The sequence below is a fragment of the Cornus florida genome, unplaced genomic scaffold (genome assembly GCF_030987335.1).
Source record: "Cornus florida cultivar Cherokee Brave unplaced genomic scaffold, ASM3098733v1 CherokeeBrave_3.0.0_Hap2_Chr02, whole genome shotgun sequence".
Taxonomy (NCBI): domain Eukaryota; kingdom Viridiplantae; phylum Streptophyta; class Magnoliopsida; order Cornales; family Cornaceae; genus Cornus; species Cornus florida.
The window spans coordinates 75,276,141-75,289,498 of NW_026775572.1; the positions used below are offsets into that span (position 1 = coordinate 75,276,141).

General features: G+C 33.7%; 1 protein-coding gene across 1 annotated transcript; it reads right to left on the reverse strand.

Annotated features, from left to right (window-relative positions):
* Window positions 1-1,811: 1,811 nt before the first annotated feature.
* Window positions 1,812-6,602, reverse strand: LOC132295329 (probable NAD(P)H dehydrogenase subunit CRR3, chloroplastic). The gene is made up of 3 exons (XM_059793546.1): window positions 6,340-6,602; window positions 6,011-6,150; window positions 1,812-2,289 (listed from the first exon to the last, which is right to left on the reverse strand). Exons 1-3 carry the CDS (start codon window positions 6,555-6,557, stop codon window positions 2,165-2,167), a joined length of 483 nt encoding a protein of 160 aa, XP_059649529.1. The 5' UTR covers window positions 6,558-6,602; the 3' UTR covers window positions 1,812-2,164.
* Between the last annotated feature and the right edge of the window lie 6,756 nt (window positions 6,603-13,358).

The window sequence follows — 13,358 nt, forward strand, 5'->3', positions numbered from 1 at the left end:
TGCCCAACGCTTCCTTCAGTCAAAAGCCCAACCCTACAATTGGCCCATATACTAAGCCGAACTTCTTCTCAGCATCCAAACCCTTACCATGTCGCTACACTTCCAGCCCACTTACAGCATTCTTCAGCTCAATTGCAATCCAAGCCCAACTACCAAAATGAGTGTCAACAACAATATGCATCATTTTTAATTGCAAAAAGAAGAATTTATGAAGTTAAAAAAAAAAAAAAAAAAAACAAAGGAAGAAAAATGAGAACTTTGAAAGAAAAGAAAAAAATTAGAATTTGAGTAAAGAAGGAAATTTTAACTTTTCTTTAAATCAAAGAAATATTAAGAGCAAAAAAAAAAAAAAATGGAAGAAAAATTTAGAAGATAATTTTAGAAATTAAAAATTTTAGGGGGAGCATTATATAAAAGTTTTCCTATAGATATAAAAATAAAATAAAAAATTACTATATTTTATAGTGAGCGGAACCAGGCAGGGAGAAAAACTTAATTGCACTGGTTGTAGTAATGACAATGTATCACCAGCTTATTAAATATCGTGATGTAATGATAGAACTCAGTAAAATAAAGCACTTTTACTTATGTCAGAATACAATTGGTTGATGACACAATCGAAAATGAATAAACTTTTGTTAGCCACAAGATCTGAATCCGAAGAGGGGTCCTCCAACCCCATCAACGAGCCTTTATGTATTCTTCCTCCCTCCCAAAACGAATCCTGAGAAGTAATAAATGTGCAGAGAAATCTTTCTTCAAGCAGGGGCATGTGCCCCTTAGGCACACTAGCTTCTCCCAGCGCACATATACCCATTTCACTTCCATGGAACACACCTCTAACAGCTTATCAATCGGCTCTAACCTAGATGGTACAAACTCTTCTCTCTCTTGGGATGGTTCAGGGTTTGAGATTAAGTAGAGACACAAATAGTGAGTGTGTGCTTGCTTGAACTTTTGAGATAAAAAATAAAAAATATTATTTTCAAAAAAAAAAAAAAAAAAGTCTTCTGTTAGTACTTCAATAATCTTCTAATGATGAATCTTCTGTTAGTACTTAACTTCTAAAGGTAAGTCTTCTTGCAGGTTATTGGCATATGTTTTTTTGAGAAGGGCAACCCATTGATGACAATAGAAAAGTTGTCTTTGGAGTTGCAATTTTTTGAACATGCCAGAGGAGGGAACGAACAAAATGCAGAGTAACATTTTAGATTGTAATGTCTCGATCGGAAGTTCTTTACATAGGGTCACGAAGCAATATGAAAAATCCGATCTAAGAGACTAACCCCGGAAAAATGTAGAACTCGATATGTGGTTTTAGATATGAACACTACTTGTCTCCTCACCGGTGAAGAAGAACCTCCTCCACACACGAAATGACCAATGACCAATTTTGTATCCGAGATACGTAAAGACAACAAGCATGTTTGGTTTGTAAGCGTGAAAATAATTCTCAGAAACTCATAAAACAGATAACAGTTTCAGAGAATAATAAAAGACTGTTATCTAAAAACATGCCTTTTTATAACTGAATTTTCAAAAAATTGTTTCTATAGTTACAAATCAAGTAGGCCTTCAACTTTTCCTACGTTAATTGTATCATCGCACCTGAGAGTGTAGAGGAAGTGCCTCCTCACACAAGTACTCGCATGTAACGTTATGTGTTTTTGACTTTTTGCTCTCCATCATAAGCGTGTTATATCATGAATTGCATAAAGAATATATAAAAGAATGTCTAACAAACATTAACATTTATTTCCAAGAGGCTGTAAATGAGTGTTTTTTTCTTTTTCTTCGTAATGACACGAATATAACCAAAACCATGTCCTTGCCATTAAACTTTTCAAAAAAAGAAGAAGATGTCCTTGTCATGAAACAAACTTGGACTTAAAACTGTCAAAAATTACATATAAAGTTTACCCATGAACTGTTAATTACATCAGTGAACTGGCTATACATATAGATGCAACATATGAACATATTTTTAACATTCAATATGTTCAATCCTACCAGAGACTTCATATTTGATGTGAGATTGAAATTGGTAAACAAGTCTAAATCGATACATCACACTAACCTGCATGGCATGAAAATATATTATAGTACAACCATAATTAGCGGTAACAGTGAAAACTTAGCTCGAACCGACACAAGATTTTGTCGTTCACATAATCAGGTCATCAAGGAACGGTGTGCTGAATGGTAGCTTTACGATCCCAGAAGCCACTAGGAATGCCAAAAGCCACATTGGAAGAATCCACTGAAACACAACCACCAAAATTCTCTTTCCTGCCACCACCAAAAAAAAAAAACAGAGAGAGAGAGAGAGATGCTTAGCCAAAAAAATAAATAAAAGCCTAACCACAAGAAAGAATATTTAAAGAATGAAATGCAACATGACATTATAGCATCAATAACAGAAAATTAGATACAGTCGAATATTCAGATGACACCAGCAATTTATACCACAGATTACCCATTAGTTTGTTTATGAAAGGGTTTGAGGCTTGACTCGATTCTGAATGATTCGTGGCATTCAGCTATTAGCATACTGGTTGGGCTAGTAATATTAGGTATTTGAGCAGACACTACCATTTTAGTTAGTACAAAGTAGAGTCGGTATTCTCAAAGGAGACCTCCCCGAGAATAAAGTATGGGTGGAGAAAAGCCACCACAAAGATCGCTAACTAGAAGATGGGATACCTGCAATCAAAGTGAAAGAAGCTACCAAGGATGATGTCTAGAGAAGGCTGAAAGTGTGTTGGTCTGCCACTTTGTCATGTTCCAGCCTTTTAGGGCTCCGGTATTATGGTTAGGATATTATTATTATTACTGAGCAAAGACTAGCAGCTATTAATTTTACCACATAAAATATTTTTTAAAAAAAATTGTTTCGTCCAGTAATTATACAGTAAAATGCAATTACACAAATTTGATCCATAAACAAAAATGCATGTTATCCAAGAGACATACTGTAGAAAGTAGATTATGCTCAGTTATTCCTTCTCTCTTTGAAAATGACAATTTGTAATGCACTTTCTTGTTTACACTTTCACATTGTTCATCTACGTGGACGCGTTTGTTTACCACGTGCCAGTATGATCAAGACAAGGAAAAGTGTGTCATGCAGACACAAGAACCATGTGTCTTCAACAGTAAGCCAGGAAAAAAAAAAAAAAAATACGCCTTGAGAAAAGGATAAACTTGCCAAGAATAAGAAAACTCAAAAACGAAAATGAGAAAACTCACTTAAAACTAAGAATAAATTTCCTACCTTTTTAATGCGCACCACATAAAATTTGACCTGTGTTTCAGAGAAAAAAAAAAATGCCCCAAAGGGTCCAAACAATGATTTTTTTTATATTCCATGTGTATCAATAGACTAGAGTAGGCCTTGAAATTCTGATCTTTTAGCAGTAGATATTATTACAATTTTTACCAGTTCTTAGTAGTTGTAGAGGTTTACAATAGAAGCCTGTAAATATGCAAGGATAAACTAAAGTCAGTCCACAATGCAAATAATCGCAACTGGCAATAGCTTTAGACATTATCACAAGAGTATTCTGCATTGTGGGATAGAGGTCCCTCTAAGGATTAAGCGATCAAGTATCTTTTCACGACAGCCTAAACATATAACCTCTTGTCCTTATGGGATACATATGGTTTCTATGAAGCCCCAGTTATAGTCCCACAAAAGAAAACAGTGGCTTTAAAGATAATAAAAGGAGGGTTAAATAACAAAGAAATTCGTTCTATTGATGTTGAGCTTCGACAAAAGATATGTTCATTGTCAACCCTGCTATTAAGCTAAGGCTACAACCTAGTGCAACTCATGGCTTTTTGTGATGCTCAAAAGGACATTCACCACTTGAAAGGATGAATGCCATGGATTACTCAATTGAATTTTTTTTTATAAGTATGGATTACTCATTGAACTTAAGTTTCCAAGTATTATTTCAACAATCAGTTCACAAAGTTGGCTCTTTTCATCATGTAAGCTCAAGTTTCTGCAACCTAAAACTATTTTGATCTTTGCGAAGATTGGTTTAAAAATAAAATAAAATAAAAAATTACTAAATTACTTGTTCTGGTTCCTCCAACATGGGATGCAGGGAAGAGTAGACTAGGTAAAGGCCTATGCTTGGACATAATTTTTACAAGTTTGCCATCACATATTGGACCTTATGATATGGAACTAAAAAGTGCTCTAATACGAAACTAATGCAGGACTGGAAAGAAAGAAAGAAAGTGATGAAAAGTTAATTTTTACAAGTTCTTTTTTTTCTTTTTCTTTTTTTTTTATAAGTAGTTCTTTATTCCTTTTGGTACATGGAATATATTGTAAATCTGTGGCAGATATAGTGTGTTTTGTGGATACTTTGTCAGAATAGCTGGGCCCTCTTGGACCGTTTTGTTCCTCAGGATGCACTCACCTTTTGAGCATTCTTTAATGAAATCTTACTTATCAAAAAAAGAAAAAGAAAAGCAAAATGACAACATGATTAAGTGCCTCCTTTTAAACCAAATCTCGATGTAAATTGATTCCCAAAAGAGTGATAGTCATGGTCAAAGAATAATTCACGTCCGTCCAAGGTCTACAACTTTATTATTCACGACAAATTTATAGAAATGAACCACTATAGAAAAAGGCAACTCCGTAGAAGGCAATTCTGTCACACTTTCTTAGGTCTCTTCAGATTTCTCAATAGATAAAAATCATGCCACCATCTGTTCAGGATCCTCATTTGAAGAGGCAAAATGCTTTGTTTTTCATCAACTAATACTGTAGTCAACCCATCTTCAATCAGAATTTCTTCTTTTGAAGAGGTTCTAATCAATTTCACTTTCATTATGCTCAAGAGAATTGTTGCTAATTGGATTTTTATTATTTTTTATTTTTTATTTTTTTTTTTTGAGATTTTGATCAACTAGGACACATGATTTGTCCATTCAGTACGAAATTCCTTATGGAATTGGTCCACAATTTTCTTCAAGCTGCCACCTTCCTCTCAAGGGTTTGGACTCTATGTTTTCTGTTTTGGACCCTACGTTTTAATATAGGGCAGGAGTTGCACATATTGTATGAATCATATAGTTCTTATGAATCATACAACGGCTAAGAAGTATTCGAATCCTACAAATTAAACAAAATTAACCACAAGAAGGATAAAATAAATACAAATTGTATGAATTATACAAACCATATAAATGACACAGTCACAGGAACCACTAGAAGGATAAAATGTGTACAAATTGTATGTATATTATACAAACCATACAAATTACACATAGTCCTAGTAAAGAATCTCTCTCTCTCTCTCTCTCAGGATCTAGGTTAATTAAGTCCATAAAGATTAGGAGTTGTGGTTCACAATGAGCTTGGGTAGATTTGGGTTATGACTTTGGGCTAGGGGCAGGTCTATGCAGATCAAAATGGATTTGTGGGCCAACAAAATCACAAAAATACCACAAGACTCTTCGCATTTCCTCAACCAACATATTGTAATTTCTTTTATATTCATTTTAAACCATAAAGAACTTCCATACGTTTTTTTTGAAAAAAAAAAGGGGGGTGGGGAGCGAACCCTCAACAACAAAATCAAAAGACACCATAGGCCCCCCTACAAATACAAGTTGTCCATGAACTCCAACAGGCTAACAGTAGATGAACAACTTTTCCCGTTCACCCAAAAATAAAGAGAGCACAAAATATTCGATTTGAGTCCATGGGAAGCCACTTTGTGCAAATAACATCAAAGGTTCCATTTAACTTGCCCTTTTTAGCACCCTAGGCTAACAAGGACAAAAATGGGTAATGACATTTTAGTTTCATTCTGAAAATCAATTTTGCAACAAGTTCCAAAGATAATATCAAATCATAATTAAAGGAAACCAGCTAATAAGTAAAATCAACATCTCCAAGTAAACAATTTCTCATCTCAAACATTAAGATTCTCAAAATAAACAAAATTCGAATAGATCAGAGAGAAAGCAGAGGAAATAGAATTACCTGCAGAGTGAGTAACGCTCTCGCTTTTATCAATGATCCACTCTCCAGTCTCCCGAAGCTTCTTCTCGGCCGGTCCTTCAGTTTTGCCAATTGTATTTGACAAAATTGCATCAAACAGAGTCTCACTCTGTTTCGAGTCCCTGAAATTGGAAATAGAAACAAACCCAAATTCAGAAATTCACAATCAACAATGCCAATCAGTTCAAAACTTCAGAAATTCACAATCAACAATGACCATCAGTTCACAATTAGACATGATTCATAGTTATGGTAATTATAAATTCAAGAAAGAAAGTGAGAGTGTAGTGAGAGAAAGAATTAGGGTTTGCCTGTCGTCCGTGTCTCTGTCTCGGAAAACGCCGGTGCCGATGGCTCGTTCGATTTCGGCAACTGAGGGCTGTTTTTGTTGTTGGATAGTTGGTGGTGGTGTGGTGGAAGTTTTTATCCTGCGCACTGGAGGCGTACGCTTAGTTTGAGGACGAGGGTTGTTGGGTAGAGAGGCGAATACGAGAGCTTTGGTGGATGAAAGGCAGTTTAAACAAGCCATGTCTCTCTCTCTTGAATGGAAAAACTACCAAGCAAGTGAGAGCAACTGTAAAAGTTTGTAATGTGGGGCAAAATATCTTCTTTTCAGATATTTAATCCGAATGTGGGCTTTGGATATTTTTTCTTTTTTTTTTTAATTTTTATTTTTTATTTTTTATTTTTGTCTAATGTGGATTTGGATTGGACCGGCTTGATATGCAACTGATTCATTGATTATAGTATAATTCCAGATTTTTTTAATTTTATAATTATTATATTAGTATTATTTAAAGATGAAAAAGTTATACCATTAGAATAAAAATATATTGGTATAATTTTAATTTAAAATAATGATAACAAGTCTAAAAGTAAATATACTATAAGTAATTCAAAAGTGGATTTATTCCAGTGGGCTTTGGATTGGACCGGCTTAATATGCACCAAATTCATGGATTATAGTATAATTTAGGTTTTTTTTTTTAATTTTATTATTATTATATTATTATTTTTAGCTTTATTTATTTATTTTTTATGAACGATAAAGCAACCACACACTTTTATAGGTTTAAATCATTTTTTCCTTTTTGAAGATGAAGAAATTATAACATTGGAATAATTTCTTGGTACAATTTAAATTTTACAATAATGTTAAGTAGTCTAAAAATGAATACATTGAAATGTTTTATGTGAATGAGGATGACATTATAATGAATCGTGAAATTATTAAATATGATGATATTATTATAATGTCATCTCTTACACGATTTTAGTAAAATGATCAAAATCATTGCTATTATTATAAGTATAAATTATTATTATTATTATTATCATTATTAATACGATTAAGCACAAAAAAAAAAAAAAAAAAACACATTGCCAGTTACTTTGTTGGTATCTTTCCAACCCACCACTCAATTCTTTTGTGCAAGAGCTAATTATACCACACAAATCCACTTTGTAACGTGGGTATGCATTTGACTGTTGCATGCATTCAAATTTTCGTTAATACTTAGATGCTCCATTTATATTTTTAGTTAATTAAAAGGAAAAACCTTCTCTATTTTCCTCTTTTCGCTTCGTCCTCTTGAAGGCCAAACATGTCTTAAATTAAGAGAAATATTTGATAGTCTTAGACCATTAACACTAAATATATCAGTTAAATACAGATTTTCGGATTGAGAAAATGACCACAAGAATGTATTAATAGATTACAAAGTTTCATAATCGAAGGGTTTTCATTGAATTAGTCCACCAAATGTGAAATAGATCAAAATCATTTAATAATTTTTTCTTAAATCATGATCTTTTCTCTTTCATCACCAAATTAATTCTTCTCCAATTCATTTACCCAGATTGATAGTTTAAATCTCAATAACAAAATCAAGTGAATCACGTATGAAATTGCAAAATAAAGGTGAATGAAAAACTTCTATAAAGTAAATTTTTTATTCATTCATTGTGTATTTTTTAAATACGAGTTTTGCATACCGTTAGTGTGAAGTGTGAAGCTGTGATGACTTTGGGTTATAAAATTTTGACACTATTGTGGCCAAAGGAAGCTAGTTTGTTCACCTCATATTTCTCGGGCATCCAGTCAATTAATCCCCTCTTCCTTAGCCTCCTTTAATACGCATATGGAATGAGCCTTCAAAAAAACATCAAAACCCCCTTTGAACTAAATCAATATGGATTTGTTATGCAAATTGAAATACTGGAGAAAACTAAACAAAAAAATTTCTAATAAATAATAAAGATTGTACACAGAAACACGGAGGAGGTAATCCCTTGAGATTGAGATATAAATTATAAGTAATATTGAGAAGATTTCGTACGATAATCGAATTGGCTTCAATCATTTGTGATTGAGATGAAAATAAGAAATATAGATGAAATGTGTAAGTATAATGGAGTTGTATATATCTCATTTTTAAATTGACTATTATGTGTTAGATAGTGTTTGGGGTAACCGGTTGATAGCTCTTATAATGCCAAAGACTAATTAACTCCCTCTATATATATATCCTCCGTGTATTACAAATTACAGTTAATGGCTAATCTACCCTCTAGCACAGCTTCACTTAAATTCCCCATCTCTCTTGGCACTTAAATCTCACACGTGCTCACTTATTTTCAGTTTTTTAGATGATAATTAACAATATATATAATATATAAAAAGTAACTTGATAAAATTAGCGTACTCAATTTGAGAGCTTGACTATCATTATATACAAGAGAAAAATTACAAATATGGAAAAATTAAATCAGAATAAAGAGAATAAAATAAAATTAGAATAAAAATAAAATCCCTAAACATTAGCCTATAATAAAGACCCAATAAATCTGTCACAATCATTGAGTCAACTTATAAATATGATTTCCAACACTCCCCCTCAAGCTGGAGCAAATATGTTGACCAAACCCAGCTTGACTATGGAAGACCGGAGAAGAGAAGGACCAACAAACTTTGTGAACACATCTGTAATCTATTCTGAAGAGGGAACAAAAATATGATTAATGATACCTGATCGAACCTTCTCTCGAATAAAGTGAATGTCTACCTCAATATGTTTCGACCTTTCATGTAAGACAAAATCGGAAGCAAGCATACTGGCTAATTTATTGTCACAAAATAGCCTTGAAGAACCTTTCTCTATAACACCCAACTCTCTTAAAATTGATTGAAACCAAAGGAGCTCATAAGTACCTTGAGCCATAGCTCGGTATTCAGCTTCAGCAGAGGATCTGGAGACAACAACTTGCTTCTTACTCTTCCATAATATGAGATGATTACCATAGAAAGTACAGAAGACAGAGGTAGAACATCTCTCTCTTACATCTAGCATAGTCTGCATCAGTAAAGCATGAGAGTCCAAACTGATTTCCTGAGGCATAGAACAGACCAAGACCAGGGCACGACTTAAGATACCTCAAAATATGGTAGATTGTATCCATATGAGCTGAGCGAGGGGCATGCATGAATTGACTAACCACACTAACAGCAAATGTCAAATCGGGCCTTATACTAGTTAAGTAGATAAAACGACCTACCAAACGTTGATACACAGACTGATCTGGAAGTAATTCCCCTGACTCAACAGAAAGTTTGAGATTGGAGTCCATAGGAGTGGAAGCGGGTCGACACCCACGCATGCCAGTATCTTGAAGAAGATCCAAAACATATTTCCTTTGAGATAAAGAAATTTCACGACGGGATCTAGCAACCTCAATTCCAAGAAAATATCGAAGAGGACCTAAGTCCTTCACATCAAAGGACTTTTAAAGATGACGTTTCGCCTGAGCAATCCCTGAAGCATCATCACCTGTGATAATGATATCTTCCACATATACCAATAACATAATGCAACGACCATCATAGCGACGTCAAATAAAGCAAGTATGGTCTGAGTGCCAGCACACAAAGCCCATGGATAAAACAACATCACTTAAACGACTAAACCAAGCTCTAGGAGATTGCTTCAAACCATCAAGAGACTTCTGTAGCCAACAGACTTTCCCAGCATACTCCCCCTCAGCTCGAAATTCAGGGGGTGGATCCATATATATAATCTTATATATATAATCCATATATATAATCTAACAGATGTAGAGGCCAAGAATGGGCAGCAGACAAGGAGATAAGCAGTCGCAACTTTGCCATAGGAGCAAAGGTAGCACCAAAGTCTTTGCCCGGAATCTGAGTAAAGCCTTTTGCCACCAACCGAGCCTTATACTGATCAATAGAACCATCGGCTAAGTACTTCACATTAAAGACCCATTTGCAGCCAACCATTTTCTCCCCATCAGGTAAAGCAACAAGTTCCCATGTATTATTATATTGTAAAGCATCCATTTTTGTTGTCATGACAAATACCCAATTGGGATCCTGGAGGGCCTCTGACACTGATCGAGGAATAGAAACGGTCCCAATCTTGCCCAGGAAAGATTTATATGTACCTGAAAGACCATCATAGGAGACATACTGGGAAATAGGGTGATTAGTGCTACTAGAGAAACCATACTAATTAGGAGAGTGACGATCAAGGGTCGGATAACGGGATGTATGCTCAGGAATGGTAGGAGCCACAAGAGAAGGAGAGTTATGATTCTGGCAGGGTGAGTGCGATGGTGATCAGAGTAGACCTGCTAAGGTGGAAGGGAACCCCGCATGGATTGGACTGGCTTGATATGCAACTGATTCATGGATTATGGTAAGGCAAGCGCACACTTTATTATTATTATTATTATTATAGTGTGTAATTCCAAATTTTTTTAATTTTATTATTATTATATTAGTATTAGTTTTAGTCTTTTTTTTGTGAACGGTAAGGCAAGCATACACTTTTACGTCATTCACTCCACTTTGAAGATGAAAAGGTTATACTATTAGACTAAAAATATATTGGTACAATTTAAATTTTAAAATAATGATAAGTAGTCTAAAAATAGATGCATGATAAGTAATTCAAAAGTGGATTTATTCCACAGTGGGTTTTGGATTGGACTGGCTTAATATGCAACAGATTCATGGATTATGGTATAATTTAGGTTTTTTTGAATTTTATTATTATTACATTATTATTTTTAATTTTATTTATTTATTTTTAATGAACGATAAAGCAAGTACACACTTTTATGGGTTTAAATCATTTCCTCCGCTTTGAAGATGAAGAAATTTTAATATTGGAATAATCCCTTTATACAGTTTAGATTTTACAATAATGTTAAGTAGTTCAAAAATGATACATTCAGAATGTTTTATGTGAAGGAAGATGATACCACAGTGAGTCGTGACAGTATTAAAAATGATGATACTATTATAACGTCATCTCTTACGTAGTTTTAGTGACATGCATCAAAATCATTGTTAATATGATCGAACTCGAAAAGAAAAAAACATTGCCATTGCTTTGTTGGTATCTTTCCAACCCACCACTCTACCAGAGACTCTGTTTTTGAATTCTTTTGTACAAGAGCTAATTATACCACACAAATCCACTTTGTAACGTCGGTGTACATTTGACTGTTGCATGCATTCAAATTTTCATTAAAAGATGCTCCTTCTCTACTTTCCTCGGGAAGCCAAACATCTTCCCAAACATGTCTTAAACCATTATCTTTTCTCTTTCATCGCCAAATTCGTTTACCAAGTAATTCTTCTCCAATTCGTTTACCCAGATTGATAGTTTAAATACAATAACAAACTCAAGTGAATCACGTATGAAATCGCAAAATAAAGTTGTATGAAAAACTTCTATAAAGTAAAAATTTTATTCATTCATTGTGTATTTTTTAAAAACTACTTTTGCATACCGTTGGTGTGAAGTGTGGAGCTTGCATGGCAGGACTCTGGCTTATAAAATTTTGATACTATTGTGGCCAGAGGAAGCTAGTTTGTTCGCCTCATCTTTCTCTGGCATCCAATCAATTGATCCCCCTCCTCCTTTGCTATGTTAGCATCCTTTAATACTCATGTTGAACGAGCCTTCAAAAAGCATCAAACAACCCTTTTGGACTAAATCAATGGGTTTGTTATGCAACTTGAAATACTGGAGAAAACTAACAAAAAAAAATTTCTTCCAGAAGATAAATTTTGGACCATTTCATTATCTAATAATACGATCTGTTTCTATTAAAAACAACAAAAATCTTACACATAAAGACGGATGAGGTGATCATGAGATATAAATTATAACCACGAAGATTTCGCAGGTCAGATAAACAAATTTGGTTTCAGTCACTTGAGATTGAGATGAAAATAAGAAAATAGGGAAAGTATTTTTTTCCTTTTAAATTGACTTTTATGTCTTAGATAGTGTTTGGGATAAATAGTTCTTTGTAATGTCAGACTCACAAATTACATTTAAAATTCCCCAACTCTCGTAACACTTAAATCTCACATGTCCATAAAGCTCATTTATTTCCTAGATGATAATTAACAATATATATATATATATATGCATCAACTTCCACAGCTGCCACCATTTTTACGTAGAGTTCCCAAATCACCATTGTTGATTGCAACATGAAAGTCAGGAACGATCTTCTGTCAAATTGGAGCAAAGCACAATCTTCGTCCGTCAGATTGGTTGGGCGTGACATAGTGCCCACTAAATAGTATTTTCTAGTATAAATGCATCAACTTCCACAATTGTCAGGTGACACACCATGGTAGATGCAGAGATTGAGAAAAAATAATAGATAAAAATAAATTTAAGCTAAGAGGGAAGTGCAAAGTACTCTCCTATCTTGAAAGCAAAAAATAAATACATAAATAATAAATGATTTTTTTTTTTTTTTTTTTTTTTTTTTCCGGAAGATAAGGACTAATAATAAATGAATATTGAGAGAGCAAATTGGTGACCTTGTGTGTTTTATGTGTCAATAACATTTATAAGTATAGTTCTCTTTAGAAATATCACAAATTCAAGTTCGAATTAAATCCTAGACTTTCAATTCCAAAGACGTCAGCCCCGTTTGGGGAGCTTTCTTTTGCCTCTTCACGTACTTCCAATTTTCAAAAGTCCTTTTTTAAAAAAACAAAAATTGACATTTGGTTACTATGAAGGCCTTTTTCAAAAAGCTGATGGTCAAAAAGTCCATTTTAAAAAGTGAAAAAAATTATGTACCGCTTTTAGAACTTTTGTAAATATATAAGACTAATAACTTGCTATTATAACGAAATAGAAAGAGTATATCCAAGAGAGATTTGGAGTCTTCATATATATATATATATACACACACACACAGATGTCTAACCATCTAAGTAGTGCATAATTACAATTGTCTGCCACCTTTGATTTCGGCATTCACCACTCATTACATC

Excerpts from the sequence above, each read along its gene's own strand:
- LOC132295329 (XM_059793546.1), bottom strand. The coding sequence starts at position 6,557 with ATGGCTTGTTTAAACTGCCTTTCATCCACCAAAGCTCTCGTATTCGCC. Across the intron at positions 6,151-6,339 it reads GACAGAGACACGGACGACAG|GGACTCGAAACAGAGTGAGA; the intron begins GCAAACCCTAAT and ends TTCCAATTTCAG. Across the intron at positions 2,290-6,010 it reads GAGCGTTACTCACTCTGCAG|GAAAGAGAATTTTGGTGGTT; the intron begins GTAATTCTATTT and ends TGGTGGTGGCAG.